Below are 18,405 nucleotides of genomic sequence, written 5' to 3'. Positions count from 1 at the left end.
CTCACTCAGCCTAGTTAGTACAAATTTGTACAAATAATAAAAACCTACGTTTGAACTCTGCCTCACTGAGCCTATGTACCTTGAAACCCCTCCTAGCTCTGGTCTGTGGTAGTGGCCTCTCCCCAGGCTCTGCTACACAGGGATATTCAACAATATTCTTATGGGGGTCAAATTGTGTTTGTTTGTCACACTACCTTGTAATGTGTCCTGTGCGGCTTAAGGCATGTAAATACTCCATAGTCTCACCTTTCAGGCATTGGGTCATAATAGCTAGCAAAGTACCAGGATGTTGGTTTGAATCAGAATTTAGAGAACTGAATTTGAAAACGGAACCTGAATGCATTAGAGAAATTGAATATTTAAAACTTTTCTCAACTTGAAATGATGATGAAACTTCATACACGGACCAAGAATGCAATATCTACCATATTGAAACTTAATACAGAAATATTTCATTTGAATATTTAATTAAATAGAAATAACATTTTACAACTAAATTCAATATTCATTTCATTATTTAGAAATTACAAATGCAAAAATATTGAATTCAATGCAACATCTTAATTTTAAAAAAATTAAATCACTCCATGGAAGTAGACCAAGATGTCATACCCTCTAAGTGTTTGTTTAAGTTGTTGGGAAAGTGGTCAAAGTGGCTGATTTGTGTCTAAAGTTAGAATGTTTACAGTGAGTAGAATGTTGGTAGTCATGGGAGTTTTCAACAATGGAAGCTTTAGAATGTGGAAGAAATCCGATTTCATTCAGTCGAATGACCGAAGCGTCCTCTAGTGGCCTCCTCTAGTGGCCTCCTCTAGTGGCCTCGTGGGTGGAACGTTATTAATATTTTTCATAATTAATAAACATACTTTTTTTCAAATGCAGAAAATCCAGTGTTTTAATGTCAAACGTTTTTGTTATATTTCAGTCTTCTGTGATGTTTATAAAATGTAATATTGGGATGCAAACTCAAAATGTAATACATTTCAACTCTATATTTAACATGGTACCGATGTCTTATTTTTAAAAACTCATGACCATGTGTGAGGTGTATACTTTTGTTTCCAAGTAGATTTGTTTAAGACTACCAAGAAACACTGTGTGACCCTGATTTAGCCCACTGCAGTGAAAGGTTAAACGGTTCAAGACTTACTGTTGGTGTGATGTTTTATGCTAACTTATGCAAATGTTTATACTTATAGTTGATTAAAAAAAAATAAGAATTTGAAGTTGGGAAAGTGGTCAAAATAACTGATTTGTGTAATAAGTTACATTGTTTACAGTTAATACAATAAAATGGTGGGTGTGATGAATGCTGAAGAAATCCCTTTTTAAGATTTTTTTTTTTTAAATTCACCTTTATTTAACCAGGTAGGCCAGTTGAGAACAAGTTCTCATTTACAATTGCGACCTGGCCAAAATAAAGCAAAGCAGTGCGACAAAAACAACACAGAGTTACACATAAACAAATGTACAGTCAATAACACAAAATAAAATTAAAATAGAATCTATGTACAGTGTGTGCAAATGTAGAAGAGTAGGGAGGTAGGCAATAAATAGGTCCTAGAGGTGAAAATAATTACAATTTAGCATTAATCCTGGAGTGATAGATGTGCAGATGATGATGTGCAAGTAGAGATACTGGGGTGCAGAAGAGCAAGAGGGTAAGTAATAATATGGGGATGAGGGTGTGCGATTTATAGGTTGGCTGTGTACAGGTACAGTGATCGGTAAGCTGCTCAGACAACTGATGCTTAAAGTTAGAGAGGGAGATATGAGTCTCCAGTTACAGAGATTGTTGCAATTCGTTCCAGTCATTGGCAGCAGATGACCTGTGCAATATACCTGCTGGAGCCTGTGCTACGGGTGGGTGTTGCTATGGTGACCAGTGAGCTGAGGTAAGGCGGGGCTTTACCTAGGTAAGACTTATAGATGACCTGGAGCCAGTGGGTTTGGCGACGGATATGTAGTGAGGGCCAGCTAACAAGGGCATACAGGTTGCAGTGGTGGGTAGTATATGGGGCTTTGGTGATAGGCTACATCCAGTTTGATGAGTAGAGTTTTGGGGGCTATTTTGTAAATGACATCGCCGAAGTCAAGGATCAGGCAAAAGAATAACCAGGCATCCTCTACTGATGGGATGAGTTCAATATCCTTCCAGGATACCCGTGCCAGGTCGATTAGAAAGGCCTGCACGCTGAAGTGTTTTAGGAAGCGTTTGACAGTGATAAGCATTTGACAGTGGTTGTTTGACCGCAGAGCCGTTACGGATGCAGGCAATCAGGCAGTGATCGCTGAGATCCTGGTTGAAAACAGCAGAGGTGTATTTGGAGGGCAGGTTGGTTAGGATGATATCTATGAGGGTTCCCGTGTTTACAGATTTGGGGTTGTACCTGGTGGTTTCATTAATAATTTGCGTGAGATTGAGGGCATCAAGCTTAGATTGTAGGACGGCTGGGGTGTTAAGCATGTCCCAGTTTAGGTCACCTAGCAGCACAAGCTCTGAAGATAGATGGGGGGCAATCAATTCACATGTGGTGTCCAGGGCACAGCTGGGGGCAGAGGGTGGTCTATAGCAAGCAGCAACGGTGAAAAACTTGTTTCTGGAAAGGTGGATATTTAAAAGTAGAAGCTCAAATTGTTTGGGCACAGACCTAGATAGCCTGCAGAGTTCTGTCATACTATCTCTGCAGTACATTGCAACTCCGCCCCATTTGGCAGTTCTATCTTTTTGGAAAATGTTATAGTTAGGGATGGAAATTTTTTGATTTTTGGTGGCCTTCCTAAGCCAGGATTCAGACACGGCTAGGACATCCGGGTTGGCGGAGTGTGGTAAAGCAGTGAATAAAACAAACTTAGGCAGGAGTCTTCTAATGTTAACATGCATGAAACCAATGCTTTTCCGGTAACAGAAGTCAACAAATGAGAGCGCCTGGGGAATGGGAGTGATGCTGGGGCTGCAGGGCCTGGGTTAACCTCTACATCACCAGAGGAACAAAGGAGGAGTAGGATAAGAGTTTGGTTAAAGGCTAAAAGAACTGGTTGTCTAGTGCGTTCGGAACAGAGTGTAAAAGGAGCAGGTTTCTGGGCGAGGAAGAATAGATTCAAGGCATAATGTACAGACAAGGGTATGGTAGGATGTGAGTACAGTGGAGGTAAGCCTAGACATTGAGTGACGATGAGAGGTGTTGTCTCTAGAGGCACCATTTAAGCCAGGTGCGGTCAACGCATGTGTGTGGGGTGGAAAATAAGGGCCAGCTAAGGCATATTGAGCAGGGCTGGAGGCTCTACAGTGCAATAAGGCAAGAATTACTAACCAAAACAGCAATAGACAAGGCATGTTGACATTAGGGAGAGGCATGTGTAGCCGAGGGATCATAGAGTCCAGTGAGTAGCTAGGCGAGCTGGAGGCACGGCGATTCATACAGCTAGCAGGCCAAGCCATGAACGTGGATGGAGGACAAATAAACGACAATAAGTTAAATAGTTTAAAATGTATAAAACCACTCTCTTCCAGACCAGTCTACTCTTTAAAAGTTTGAACGGCATCTCTATCTTAAATGTTGTAAGAGGAGTAGCGTTGTGAAGAATAATAACAACTAGGTGGTAATTGTAGATGATGTGCAATTGGTGGTGGGACTTCCTTTAACTCTTTAAAAGTATTTTTGTGTTAGTGGTCAAAGTTTAAATGTAGTAAAAAAAATTGGTCCGATTACTTTGATAGCCTACTATATCAACCATACTACTTTGGATTGTGAGTCAGTTAGATAACAAAAATGTCTAAACTACAGTTGTTGCGTGTGAAAATTAAAACAAGAGAGACATAAGACAAAGTGATCTTCTGTCATTGAATGGGAATAAAAGCGAGGATCATGTGGACAACACTCTTAGGAAAGCAAAGCAACTCTCATTAAAGCTGTGGGTTTCAGATCGATGCGCAATTAACTTTTGTAAAACGTTCAGTGTAAATAAAGTTTGATTTTAGTTGAATGATGATGTAATGATTCAAAAGTTTTAGGCTATTGAATGTAGACCTACTGATAGCTAGCTGTTGTTGTATCTAATAAATACACTCTTCAGGCTAACAGTGATCACTGGAAAGTACATTTCCTGAAGAAAATGTTGGCTAGCATGTTTTAAATTATGTATGGTTTTGAAATACGTTATAGCAGTGGTAGTTTTTGCTGTGGTAATGGTGGTGACTGTTTATAGTTGAAAAAGTAGGTAGATGAAAAGTTAGGACAGCCTGAACATATCAAAGTTGGAGCGGGTGTATCTAGCTTGAACAATTCAAGGGTTACTTTTGGTGAGTTTTATATTATGCAAATGTCTATCGTTTTAGTCGGAAAGAAAAACATACAAATTTGAACGTAGGATAGCCTGAACATGTGAATGTTGGGTTGGTGTCTTTAACTTCAATGCTTCAATAATTATTGTTGGTGAGTTATTTTATGCACATTTACAGTGCCTTCAGAAAGTATCCATACACCTTGACTTAATCCACATTTTGTTGTGTTACAGCCTGAATTCAAAATTGATTACAAAAATGTTTTCTCACCCATCAACACACAATACCCCGTAATGACATAGTGAAAACATATTGAAAATAAATGACAGAAACATCTAATTTCCATAATTATTCACACCCCTCAATATTTTGCAGAAGCACCTTTGACAGGGATTTTAGCTGTGAGTCTTTCTGGGTAAGTTTCTAAGAGCTTTTCTCACCTGGATTGTGCAAAAGTTGCCCATTTATTCTTTTATAAAAATCTTCAAGCTCTGTCAAATTGGTTGTTGATTATTGCTAGACAACCATTTCCAGGTCTTGTCATAGATTTTCAAGTAGATTTAAGTCAAAACTGTAACTCGGCCACTCAGGAACATTCACTATCTTCTTGGTAAGCAACTCCAGTGTAGATTTGGCCTTGGGTTTTAGGTTATCGTCCTGCTGAAAGATTATTTAATATCCCAGTGTCTGGTGAAAAGCACACTGAACCAAGTTTTCCTCTAAGATTCTGCCTGTGCTTAGCTCCATTCCGCTTACTTTTTATGCTGAAAAACTTCCCAGTTCTTAACAATTACAAGCATACCCATAACATGTTGCAGCCACCACAATGCTAGAAAATATGGAGATTGGTACTCAGTAATGTGTTGTATTGGATAACCCCAAACATAACACATTGTATTCAGGAAAAAACACGAATTGCTTTGCCACATATTTGCAGTAATTTATTGCCTTGTTGCAAACAGGGTGCATGTTTTGTAATATTTTTATTCTGTACCATCTTCCTTCTTTTCACTCTGTCAGTTAGGTTAGTATTGTGGAATAACTACAATGTTGTTGATCCGTCATCAGTTTTCTCCTATCACAGCTATTTAACTCTGTAGCTATTTTAAAGTCACCATTGGCCTCATGGTGAAATCCCTGAGCGGTTTCCTTCCTCTCCGGCAACTGAGTTAGGAAGGACACCTGTATCTTTGTAGTGACTGGGTGTATTGATCCACCATCCAAAGTGTAATTAATAACTTCCCCATGATCAAATGGATATTCAATGTCTGCTTTTTATATCTACCAATAGGTGTCTTTTTTGTGTGTCTTTAGAATACCTAATCTGGTCTTTGTGGTTGAATCCCTATTTTAAAGTCACTGCTCGACTGACGGACCTTACAGATCATTGTATGTGTGGGGTACAGAGATGAGGTAGTCATTCAAAATTCATGTTAAAGACTATTAGTGCACACAGAGTGAGTCCATGCAACTTATTATGTGACTTGTTAAGTACCTTTTTACTCCTGAACTTATTTAGGCTTGCCATAATAAAGAGGTTAAATATATGTATTTATTCAGCTGTGTCACCAGACACTCTGGGATCGCGCCCAGGCTCTGTCGTAACCGGCCGCGACCGGGAGGTCCGTGGGGCGACGCACAATTGGCCTAGCGTCGTCCGGGTTAGGGAGTGTTTGGCCGGTAGGGAAATCCTTGTCTCATCGCGCACCAGCGACTCCTGTGACTCGCCGGGTGCAGTGCGGGCTAACCAAGGTTGCCAGGTGCACGGTGTTTCCTCCGACACATTGGTGCGGCTGGCTTCCGGGTTGGATATATATGTATGTATATATATGTATATGTATATGTATATGTGTATATGTATATGTATATGTGTATATATATGTATATGTATATGTATATATGTACAGTGCCTTGCGAAAGTATTCGGCCCCCTTGAACTTTGCGACCTTTTGCCACATTTCAGGCTTCAAACATAAAGATATAAAACTGTATTTTTTTGTGAAGAATCAACAACAAGTGGGACACAATCATGAAGTGGAACGACATTTATTGGATATTTCAAACCTTTTTAACAAATCAAAAACTGAAAAATTGGGCGTGCAAAATTATTCAGCCCCTTTACTTTCAGTGCAGCAAACTCTCTCCAGAAGTTCAGTGAGGATCTCTGAATGATCCAATGTTGACCTAAATGACTAATGATGATAAATACAATCCACCTGTGTGTAATCAAGTCTCCGTATAAATGCACCTGCACTGTGATAGTCTCAGAGGTCCGTTAAAAGCGCTGAGAGCATCATGAAGAACAAGGAACACACCAGGCAGGTCCGAGATACTGTTGTGAAGAAGTTTAAAGCCGGATTTGGATACAAAAAGATTTCCCAAGCTTTAAACATCCCAAGGAGCACTGTGCAAGCGATAATATTGAAATGGAAGGAGTATCAGACCACTGCAAATCTACCAAGACCTGGCCGTCCCTCTAAACTTTCAGCTCATACAAGGAGAAGACTGATCAGAGATGCAGCCAAGAGGCCCATGATCACTCTGGATGAACTGCAGAGATCTACAGCTGAGGTGGGAGACTCTGTCCATAGGACAACAATCAGTCTTATATTGCACAAATCTGGCCTTTATGGAAGAGTGGCAAGAAGAAAGCCATTTCTTAAAGATATAAAAAGTGTTGTTTAAAGTTTGCCACAAGCCACCTGGGAGACACACCAAACATGTGGAAGAAGGTGCTCTGGTCAGATGAAACCAAAATTGAACTTTTTGGCAACAATGCAAAACGTTATGTTTGGCGTAAAAGCAACACAGCTCATCACCCTGAACACACCATCCCCACTGTCAAACATGGTGGTGGCAGCATCATGGTTTGGACCTGATTTTCTTCAGCAGGGACAGGGAAGATGGTTAAAATTGATGGGAAGATGGATGGAGCCAAATACAGGACCATTCTGGAAGAAAACCTGATGGAGTTTGCAAAAGACCTGAGACTGGGACGGAGATTTGTCTTCCAACAAGACAATGATCCAAAACATAAAGCAAAATCTACAATGGAATGGTTCAAAAATAAACATATCCAGGTGTTAGAATGGCCAAGTCAAAGTCCAGACCTGAATCCAATCGAGAATCTGTGGAAAGAACTGAAAACTGCTGTTCACAAATGCTCTCCATCCAACCTCACTGAGCTCGAGCTGTTTTGCAAGGAGGAATGGGAAAAAATGTCAGTCTCTCGATGTGCAAAACTGATAGAGACATACCCCAAGCGACTTACAGCTGTAATCGCAGCAAAAGGTGGCGCTACAAAGTATTAACTTAAGGGGGCTGAATAATTTTGCACGCCCAATTTTTCAGTTTTTGATTTGTTAAAAAAGTTTGAAATATCCAATAAATGTCGTTCCACTTCATGATTGTGTCCCACTTGTTGTTGATTCTTCACAAAAAAATACAGTTTTATATCTTTATGTTTGAAGGCTGAAATGTGGCAAAAGGTCGCAAAGTTCAAGGGGGCCGAATACTTTCGCAAGGCACTGTATATGTATATATATGCATATATATATGTATATGTATATATATATATGTATATATATGTATATATAATGTATATATATATGTATATATATGTATATGTAAATGACCTCTTCACTTTCCCACATTTTGTTGCATTGCAGCCTTATTGTAAATATGATTTTCCCCTCATGAATCTACACTCAACATCCCATAATGACAAACCAAAAACAGGTTTTTAGAATATATATATTTTTTTAATTAAATTTTAAAAAACAAAAAATATATATATATTTTTTTTAAATATAATGAAAAGACCCTTTACTCAGTACTTTGCGGAAGCACCTTTGGGAGTGACTACAGCCTCGAGCCTTCTTGGGTATGACACTACAAGCTTGGCACACTTGTATTTGGGGAGTTTCTTCTCTGCAGATCCTCTCAAGCTCTGTCAGGTTGCATGGGGAGTGTCACTGCACAGCTATTTTCAGGTCTCTCCAGAAATGTTTGATCGGGTTCTGGCTGGGCCACACCCGTGCGACAATCTAAGTAATATAATGACAAAATTGCCATCAAAATCAATCAGTTTAAGCTAGATCTGTTTTGCATGGGCTGAGTCTCAATCCACTGCATCCACCTATGGCGGCCTTCCGCATCTGCAGTGGAAGGTGGCCGAGCTACAGCGATATTTGTCAGACCCTTGAGACATCCCGAAAATCGGTCTTCTCACAAAAACGTCTGAATGGTTTGGCCTACAAAACTAATATTACCCAACTGTGGAAAGGGGGGACTCACGATGGTGTACTCTGTTTTGCTCTACGAGTGTCATAGCACTCATCGGAAGGTAATCCATACAAATTAATGGAAGTATGGTGTTAGTTTTGTGCCAACAAAAATACATTGTTTAAATATGTCTCCAGAAAAACTTTCTAAAGCTTTATAATATCTCCTAGATATAGGACAGACACTTCAAAACCTTTAACTATTTTTTTTGTTGCCATTTATGAATGTGTTATTCAATGTGTTTCTATGCGCTATAGTAGAAAAGGCCAAATGTTGTATATTTTTTACTTGAAACATTTTTTATATACCTAAACGGCTTGGAATTTTCTAGTTTTTTTTAGCTAACCTTCCGTCTTATGTAACCACAACAAACGTAGTAAACATGTCATACCAATTTGAGTGTCCCGGATTTACATTTACTAGTCTATGAGACCAGGCTGCTGTCAAGGGAAAGTTCAGTATGTTCAGTGAGGACACTCACACGCAGCAGACTGCCCCTGCCTGAGAGGGATGACAGCTTTGTTTTAATGGTTTATCAATAAAACAATGTAATCCCGTAACACGTAACATGTCACTGTAAAAAAACATGCTTCTCACAGTGTAACCGCCCACTAAACATAGGCATTCGCCAGAGGCACTGGGGATTTACATTGTGCACTGTGTATTAGGCCCTCGCACAAAGTGTTACATGTCTTCATCTTGAAATACACATTTTGTGGGCAGAGGAGTAAATAGAATATGTTTGTGTGTGTATTGAAGTACATTTATTGACATTTGGTGTAACTCTGTCTCTGTATGTTTGCCTTTTTGTCTGTAATCAGACATAGAGCTTGTAGCTCCTAACAGCACTGCTCCAGTGTGGATTTTACTTCCTGTCTGACTATAAAGCAGTAGATTAAGCCAAAGCTGTAGGAGGAAGTGCAGTGCTTCTAATGTTGAATCATTCTCCGATTGCGTGTAAGAATGGTATCATCCCTCTGACTCCACAAGCCGCAGCCACACTAAACAGGACTTCCTTGGATAGGAGGTGCTTCTACTATAATCACTTCACTGGGGACAACTATTACACAAGTAGATGGGCTCCTCTCTGTGTGTGATATACTGTAGTATTCACTGTGATGTGAGATCCTTATATTTTTACTGTGATGATTTGGATATTTAGTTGGTTTTGGGGCCAGTAAACTTGTGGCATAATTAGCTTGTATGAGGTAAGCTAATTCCCATTTGTCTGAGGTATACATACATTTTCAATGATTCAAAGACCTTTAGAATTAGCACAAATAAGGCTCTTTTGCTGGATTTGTCACTTTCTGGAGATTTTACTTCCAATCTCAGTGTTGTGAGCCATGCAATGGTTCCTCCTGTGGTTTTATTAAGCACTGTGCCCTATATCTTACTGGGTTATTGAGCCTGGAATCAAATGTTTTTCTTCCGCTGCCCCTCTCTCTCTCTTTATTCTCTCGCTCACTCTCTCGCTCTACCTCTCTTCCCCTCCCCTTCACCATACCCTCCCCCTCTGCATCTCTCTAACCCCCCCTCCTCTCCCTCGTGTCTTTCCCTCCCTCCCAGGCTCATGCTGGTAAAAAAAATATATATCTGCAGACAGCAGGAGCACAGGCACGCCTGACTCTCTCGCAGACATCCCACCCATGTGATCACACAGGCGTCCTCCCTCCACTCCAGTCAGGATCCAGCTTTTCAGCCGGCAGAAGCTAATGAGTCTTTGTGTGGCTAGGGTGAGTAAGACAGAGAGGGGGAGGTAGAGAGGAAGGGATAGGGAGAGTTCAAGAGAGAGTGCCTATCTTCATTTAACAATAAACATATGGTACCGGCAGTGGCAGTCAGGGCTGGGAAATGTACAGGTCTCTCTGTGCCTCTCCCTATCTCTCCCTCTCAGCCGGCACTCAAGCCCTCAGAGTGGCAGGGTCGCAGCAAGTCAGTGGACTGAAGCAAAATGGGAGCCCTTCATTTATCATGTGTCACCTCTTTTTGAGTGCTTCATTTTGCTCCCAAGTCTCACTGTGAGAAGGGGGTGAAAGGAGTCGGAAAACACGCCAGTGGACACAGGTCAGTCGTTTCTACCAGAGTTGGCACAAAGTGCACCCTTATGTATTCGTTTGCAGGACCTGATGTGTCATGACTTGCTACAGATGCTGTGGGCTTGTTAGTATAACTTGGGGACGAGAGCTTTCACTGGGACTCCATATAGCAGATCTGCAGTGTGAGTCTTGTGTGTCACCTCTGTTGATGGTGATTTGCGAACCTTATGAATGGGGAAATTGTCCGTTGGATTCAGAATGTGAGCGTGCCACCGCAGGCTGTGGATACAGTTCCTAAAGGAACACGGTTGGTTTGTACAGTGCATGTGTGTGCGCTCAGTGAAGCCAGCACAGGGAGGGGCTTTGCAAGCAGGCTTTTGCTGCATTATTGCTCCCAGCATTTTCTCATGCACCGTGGTGTATTCCCAGCCTTGATTAGGTAGAACACAACATTGGAGGAGACAAAGAAAGAACTGCATGATGTAGAGGAGGAACGAGCTCTGTTCTCTGGCTTGTGCTGTTAGAAGTGGAGTCTGCTTACATTAGCCACTGTGTTACAATACAGATGATGTTACCCTGTCCGGGTGGATCTATTTTGGGATAGCTACAGTGTGAAATAAGACATCGGGATCCTTGTTCATACAGAACATTCTATTTGTGTACTTGTGGTTCTGTGTGAAGTTGGTAATAGGATATTTGTCTTGTAATATTCTTAATTGGTGTGATTTCCTCAAATGATTATCCTCCTTAATCTATATTGTATTCATTCGTTTTCAGATGTAGAGCTGCTGTGACATTTATGTTTCACAGACATAGGGCTGGAGGAGTATCACTGGGAAATCACTATTTGTGCTAGTATATCAGCATTTCCATGGAAACCACTTTGGCTATCAAAGAATAGCGCAGCATCCGCTGAGGGCTAAGAATACAAATGGTTTTTCAACAATGGGGAACTACTGAAAATAATGACAAAATAGACTTAACATTGTATGGGCCGGGCCATACCATTTGTAAAATGGAACTCAAATGTCCATACTATTTTGTATTTCTCCTGAATTACATGGAGCATTGTCCAACTTCCCAGTTGGACACCAGTAGAAAAAGAGGTATTAACCCTCTTATACCTTTTTAAGTTTCCTCCATTGATTATAGTCTACATAGAAAGACTCAGTAGGTTACAGGAAACTGCTCAATGTCCTTGACATTTACGGTGTTTCATTTTCACACCGAATGACCCAAAAGGTTGAATGAAAGTCTTTCAGGTTTTTCAATTATCTTAGCATTCAGGCAGTCTTTGATAAGTTGCAGTATCTGTGCACCCTTTGATGCTAAATGATAAGGTCAAGTGGCCATTCTGGACTGATTCAATATTTCATGAATGGAAATGCTGATAGGTTTTGGATCAAAGTATGTAGAGTTTGTTGTGATCCATTAAAGTGACAATGGAACAGAAGGATTGGCGTCAACAGTATGAGTTGCCTACTGTACATGCAGCAGGCGCCTCACGTTGGACATTCCACAGTGCAAGGTACTGTAGTCGATGTTGAATCTCATCCAGGTGCAAGCAGACCTATGTCATAGTAACTACCACACATGGTCAAAATAAAATGTAAAAGTCGATTTAACGTACAATTTTACGGCAGCCGTCTGCAATAGGATTGTGAGTTTGCTTAACATTTACAAACGTGCATTCTTAAGTTAAATTGCATGTTCACTCAACTTTGAATTATAGGTTGAGTGAACAATGAACAGACAATTTAACTTGAGAATTTATTCTACCTTTCAGTATTACATACATCAGAAGGCCTTTCTTTGAGGGCCTAGTTGAAACTCCTGGTTAACAGGCCATATCAAGACTGCAAGTGCCATTATGCTGGCTTGCAAAGTGATGCGTAATTCCTTTTGGAATCCTGACAGAGTGAGGATATCTAACAATTTGAACTTTTAATCCCCTGCATTGAGTATGACTGCCAGGGTAGGGAAGGTTGATCATTGAGACGACCTAAGTCATATAAACTGGTAAGGTCATTTCAGTAATGGGTGCAAAACGTCCAACTACTAACAGATTGGATTAGTTTAGAAACAGTTCTTTAATTTATGTTAGTGTAGCATAAGATATTAATCAACTAAACACAGATATTGAAACAAACAATTCTGAAAATCAACCTGCAATAGAGCATGCTGGGAAATATGATAATGATGGGTATGGCTTTCAGTGGTTTTGAGCAAACATACATTTGTAATTTGACTTGTCAACCTTGTTCAAATTCAGCTCACTTCGATCTGAGTTTGTTGATTCAACTACAATTGTAAGGCAACCAGCTGCAATATGATTGCGAATTTGGTCTACATTTGGTCATATAACTGAACCAACGGCAGTGTTGCCTTCCAAAGGCAAACATGAATTTCTAATTCGATTCGAATTTGAGTGAACAAACGTTCACACATTACCTCAATGTCTTGTCCTTCTGAAGTCTTGTTTCCTTATTTCCGTGTTGAAAACAAAGAGCAGTCGGAGAGAGAAGCTGCCAGTCATTCTTCCCTAGCTCTGCTATCTATCTGTATTATAACGGTCTCTACAAAATGCAATTACTATCGTTTGTGTAATAACGCATAGCTTTATTGATGTCTAAAATGACATTATTCATATCAAAATAATTGCTACTAGATTACTGATGCAGACAATGACTGGCTGAAGACCAAGTGATGTAACATGATTTGTGGGGGGAAGGTATAGCAAGTTCCAGAAAAACAGTGTTTGACAGTTACAAAAGTAAGACTTCTTAAAGTCAGTAGCCTAATTTGGCACTCAGTATCTGTGTAGTTGACTGATGAGCCTGCTCTTGTTTTGATTGGTTTAATTGCACCATCAGTCAGAGTTTAATGGCTGTCACTGGTGGCTGCTCTCCGCTGGCCTCTCTTGTAGTCGTCTGCTGTGCAGTGGCATCGGGGAAGATGAGGGACTCAGAAAGGGGTCTGTATCCCGAATGGTGCCCTATTCCTAATGGCACACTATTCCCTATCTAGTGCACTACTTTTAACAAGATCCCTACTATATAGGGAATAGGGGGCCATTTCGGACGCAACCAGGGTCTTTCCTCGGTCTCTGTGACCCTGAAAGCTAGCTAAACACTCAGGTTCCTTTATTCAGCCAATGGCACTTTTACAGCCCTCTGGGTGCTCCTCCCGGTCCACTGGAAAATGTCCACTTTCTTTTATAGAAGGTATAACCATGTCACTCAAAATGGCCCCCTAAATACAACAAATCATGCCTCAGATTGGAACCCCTCTAAGGAGGAGCACTGAATGTGAAACGTTAACCATTTCACAAATCCCTGTTTGATTTTTACATGCATGCATCTTATGCGCACACACCCACACACATTCATGTGCGCACGCACACACCCACACACATTCAGACAGTTTTTACAGGCATATTTAAATTCACTGCATATCCCAGAATAAGTAAAGCTGTAGTCAGGCTTTTAAAATTTCCCCTAAAATGTAATTAATACATTTTGAAGCAAGTGGATCATTTCAATCAGTAGCCGGTTTGATGCATTCATTGTGTTTCTGAGAGGCAACAGCAATTAAGTACAGTCACATAATGTTTTACATTTTTCATATGGTGCTGTGGCCGGATACTAAAAGCCTGCTTTGGGCATTAACGTCTCATTTCATTTTCACCCCATGTTGTTCTTTTGTGATACATTTTTTTATTGAGTTGAACAACAGTCAGACAGTGTTTTTATGAATATCATCATGAGGACACGGCAGAAGAAACAATCTCAGCCCTTTTTCTGTGGTCACTCAATCAAAGACAGCAGAATGAACTTCCTGAGGTAGACGTATCATGCAATCCGCAGCCTTTGCTACGGGGGGGAGCTGGGCAGCAGCTGGGGGTGTTGCAGCAGCTGGGAGTGTTGTGTTCTGTGACTCATTGCTAATTGACTGTGTTGAGGAGTACTGCCCAGACTGGCGGGGCCTAAACTGGGCATTAAATCATGTGTTACCTTCCTTCCCTGTTGATTGTTGCAGGTGCAGTGGCGGAGACGAGAAGGAAGGCCATGAGCGGAATACTTAAGAGAAGGTTTGAGGAGGTGTCCTCCTCGCCGTGCTCCTCGTTGCGGGAGTCTGATTACGAGGTCTCCTGCAGCGAGAGCGGGGACAGCAGCGACAGTGTCAACCCCTCGGCCTCGGGTACCTTCACCCGTGAGTCACCTGGCTCCCACACACACAAGCACACACACATGCACATACACACACACTGCTCTCTCCCCCTACAGTCAATGAAACACTCAAAACACTACAAAACACTCATTGATATGCTCAACACTGACAGTGTCGAAAGAACAAACAAATAGCTACATTCATTGTTCATATTGTACATTAGTGAAAGAGACATTCGTTTTTTAATGAAGCATGTGTCATTCTGATGTTACTAATCCATCATAATGTTGCTTTTGTAATGGATGTTGAGTGTGTTAGGAAACCTATTGTCAATAATAACTTGTGATGACTGATATTCTGAGTTCTGAAGCCAAAACCAACCCATGACCAGTAGGAATATAATTCCGATAACACAGTTGAAGAGGAAAGAAAAAAAGCTGGATCAATCTGTGTGCTTTTACCCTGAAATCAGCCACATATTTGTATATGGGGGGGGGGGGCATTTGGGGGGCATTTTGACCCCAAACTGGTAATGATTGCAAAGAGACACTCTCTGTCAAGCAGTAACATTTTAGATTTTATTCGGTTTTTGTAAAACAAGTAAATGGTTTAATTTCTCAGAAATAATTTAGGTTAAAAAAATCTCACATGTATAGTCACATACGTTTTTGTATGTTCACCATGCTATGAACACATTTTGATCAATTTCTTTCATAGCCACTTCTTATGAACATTTGTCATTTATTAATTCAAAGTGTGTGCTTCTGTGATGCTCAGAGGCTGAGAAATTGTTGACGGAGCTAATCTGACATAACGGTAGGACCTAAGATGGCCACCAATATGGGCAATATATGGGCCTATTGATTTTTTTTATAGTGGCTGCCACGCCCCCCATGGGCCAAATCTGGGGTGGCTCCATATCCATATATTTTCAGGGTACACACTGTACACTATATATACAAAAGTATGTGGACACCCCTTAAAGTTAGTGGATTTGGCTATTTCAGCCACACCCGTTGCTGACATGTGTATAAAATCAATCACATATCCATGCAATCTCCATAGACAGAAATTGGCAGTAGAATGGCCTTACTGAAGAGCTCAGTAATTGCAGCTATTGGTGTGGCTGTTGGTGTGTCAGCCTCTCTAAGAAGCTCTCAGTCGAGTGAACCTGTTCTCCGCTCCACAGCTACTTATTGGAAAGGCTACAGCCAGTTTGGCAGGCACCACTGATGGCGCCGCTGATAAAAAATAACTGTGTATTAGATTACCTGTATCTTTCTATGAGCAGATACGATGTTATTCGTAGGAAAAATTGGAAAATTTGGTGGATGATTCCTCAGGGGACAGATCTATGTTGTGTTTAGTGACAGCTGCATAGGAGGACCAGGAGGACGCTACTCTCAGCTCTAGTCTGCACTATGCAGCACAACACATGGCTCCCCCAGCTTCTCCCCACTAAAGAGGTGCCACAATGTATCAGGCTTGCTCCTGAGATGTACAGTAGCATTGTCTCCTGGGGAATACAGAACAAACCTGTCTTGGGTCACGTTAGTGTTGAAGAAATAACCCAGCTCCTCTCCTGGTGTGATTGCTTTTAGTGAAGCAGCCTTGGAATTGTGAGGTCTTTGAAAAGGGCTACTATATATTCTCAAAGATACATTTTTAGAAATGGTTGAGGCAACCCTAATCGGAAATGGACAAGAAAACGGGAAGACATACAGAGAAATATACAAGTATGTTAGGTATTGCAAGCTTTAGAAACAAAGACAGCCACACACTCCGTATGTATAACCTCCCAGTAATTTATTGGGTAAAAAAAACACCAACGTTTTGACATCACTGTGCCTTCTTCAGGGTGCAAGCTTGAAAACCATGTGGATACCCGAAACACCAACTTATAAACCTTTTTTTCAAGACAATAAAGAAAAATTCCAATCGTGAAGCCCAGACTGGTATTGCCATGTTGTTAATGAAGACATTGTCCTTGTGGCACAGAGTGGAGAGCTGCACCAACCAGATGGTCCCCATTTGTCCTGTTTGTCTGACCTCAAGTGACCGCTGGGAAAGTGACTCTACATCCAGGCCTGGGAGGGGGATTATTTATGCTCTCAGTCTTTGCTTTCCTTTTTTCCCTCCCTCCCTCCCTCCCTCCCTCCCTCCCTCCCTCCCTCCCTCCCTCCCTCCCTCCCTCCCTCTCATAGAACTGCCCTTAAAAAGCCACAAGTAGGATCGACATGCCAAATGGCAGCGTTGGGATGATGAAACACTGCTTTACTAAACTGGGTTGAGTTAAGGCTTTTTATTGTTGTCTGAGAGCTAGCAAAATGACTCCTGAGGTTCTAGGGTCATGAAAAGTCAAATAAAAATAGGTATTCAAATCATGCAAATAGTAAGTAAGCACAGAATAGAAAGGTTTGGCTACACATCTACACCATTGAGAGCGCATCACAGACAGCAAAAACATACAACACTTTCCTATGTACATTATGCAGTTTTAAATAGGTGCATTTCCTTGAAACAGTGTCCTTGTTCTTGTATGCTGTAATGATGGTTAAATTTAGCTTTTTGTCATACTGGTGGTTCCACCACGTGAAACTGGTTCATCTTTCATTCATGTATGAACAAATAACCCTGCTTCCCCCTGTTATTCATGTATGAGTAGGCCAGCTATCACTGATTTTTAACATTCCTTTTAACCATCCACTTCTTGTGTTGTCATTTGGTCCTCTAGCTGACTCCATACTGAAGCGAGAGAAGCGTGTGAGGACGAGGAGGGTGCACTTTGAGAACGTGACGGTGTACTACTTCAGCCGGCGCCAGGGTTTCACCAGTGTGCCCAGTCAGGGAGGCAGTACGCTGGGCATGTCCAACAGACACAGCTGTGTCAGGCAGTTCTCCCTGGGAGAGTTTGCCCTGGAGCAGGAGAGGATCCACAGAGACATGCTCCGAGATCATCTGAAGGAGGAGAAAATCAACTCCATTAAACTCAAGGTATTGAAGGAAAAGGAAGCTACTGAGCTAATGAAATGTACTGCACACAGGGAGATGATATAATGCATCGTGATAAACAGACGGTACTAGATGCACAGTTGTGACATAGCATATCCTCGTAGAAATCCAGAATGTGTTTTCAACGGCTAACTCTGTATCCTCTTTTGAGATGCAGCATGGCATTTGTTTCGGGCTGGTTGCTTACTCTTCAAACCGGACTGAATTTGATCCCCTCTCGTTCGTTTTCAGCTGACTAAGAACGGTACAGTAGAGTCGGAGGAGGCCAACACGCTCACGGCTGAGGACATCTCTGACGATGACATTGATCTGGAAAACACGGAGGTGGACGAGTACTTCTTCCTCCAGCCCCTCACCACGAAGAAGCGTCGGGCTCTGCTGCGGACCTCGGGGGTGAAGAAAATTGACGTGGAGGAGAAGCACGAGCTGCGGGCCATCCGGTTGTCCAGGGAGGACTGTGGCTGCGACTGCAGAGTGTTCTGTGACCCAGAGACATGTGCGTGCAGCGTAGCAGGAATCAAATGTCAGGTAAATCTCTGGGTAGTCTGACCCAGACATACTGACACTGATGTATCGTTAAGTGATCAAATATTTTAGACGCTGTAGATGAAAGCA

The 18,405-nt window shown here is 41.4% G+C and overlaps 1 protein-coding gene across 2 annotated transcripts in view; it reads left to right on the top strand.

Annotated features, from left to right (window-relative positions):
* The window catches only part of csrnp3 (cysteine-serine-rich nuclear protein 3), a 65,433-nt gene that overhangs the window by 43,723 nt on the left and 3,305 nt on the right, over positions 1-18,405 (top strand). The window contains exons 1-4 of one of the 2 annotated variants that reach the window (XM_020461525.2): positions 10,164-10,636; positions 14,647-14,820; positions 17,513-17,772; positions 18,022-18,318. In XM_020461525.2, coding sequence (XP_020317114.1) covers positions 14,676-14,820; positions 17,513-17,772; positions 18,022-18,318 — 702 coding nt within the window. In that variant the 5' untranslated portion in view covers positions 10,164-10,636; positions 14,647-14,675. Of the gene's footprint in view, positions 1-10,163; positions 10,637-14,646; positions 14,821-17,512; positions 17,773-18,021; positions 18,319-18,405 lie in introns of those variants that run through there. The other variant, XM_031805603.1, reaches the window with a different exon arrangement.

Source organism: Oncorhynchus kisutch, linkage group LG26 (assembly GCF_002021735.2).
Source record: "Oncorhynchus kisutch isolate 150728-3 linkage group LG26, Okis_V2, whole genome shotgun sequence".
Lineage (NCBI taxonomy): Eukaryota > Metazoa > Chordata > Actinopteri > Salmoniformes > Salmonidae > Oncorhynchus > Oncorhynchus kisutch.
The sequence above is the reverse complement of the archived record's forward strand: the minus strand, read 5'-3'. Positions and strand labels throughout refer to the sequence as shown.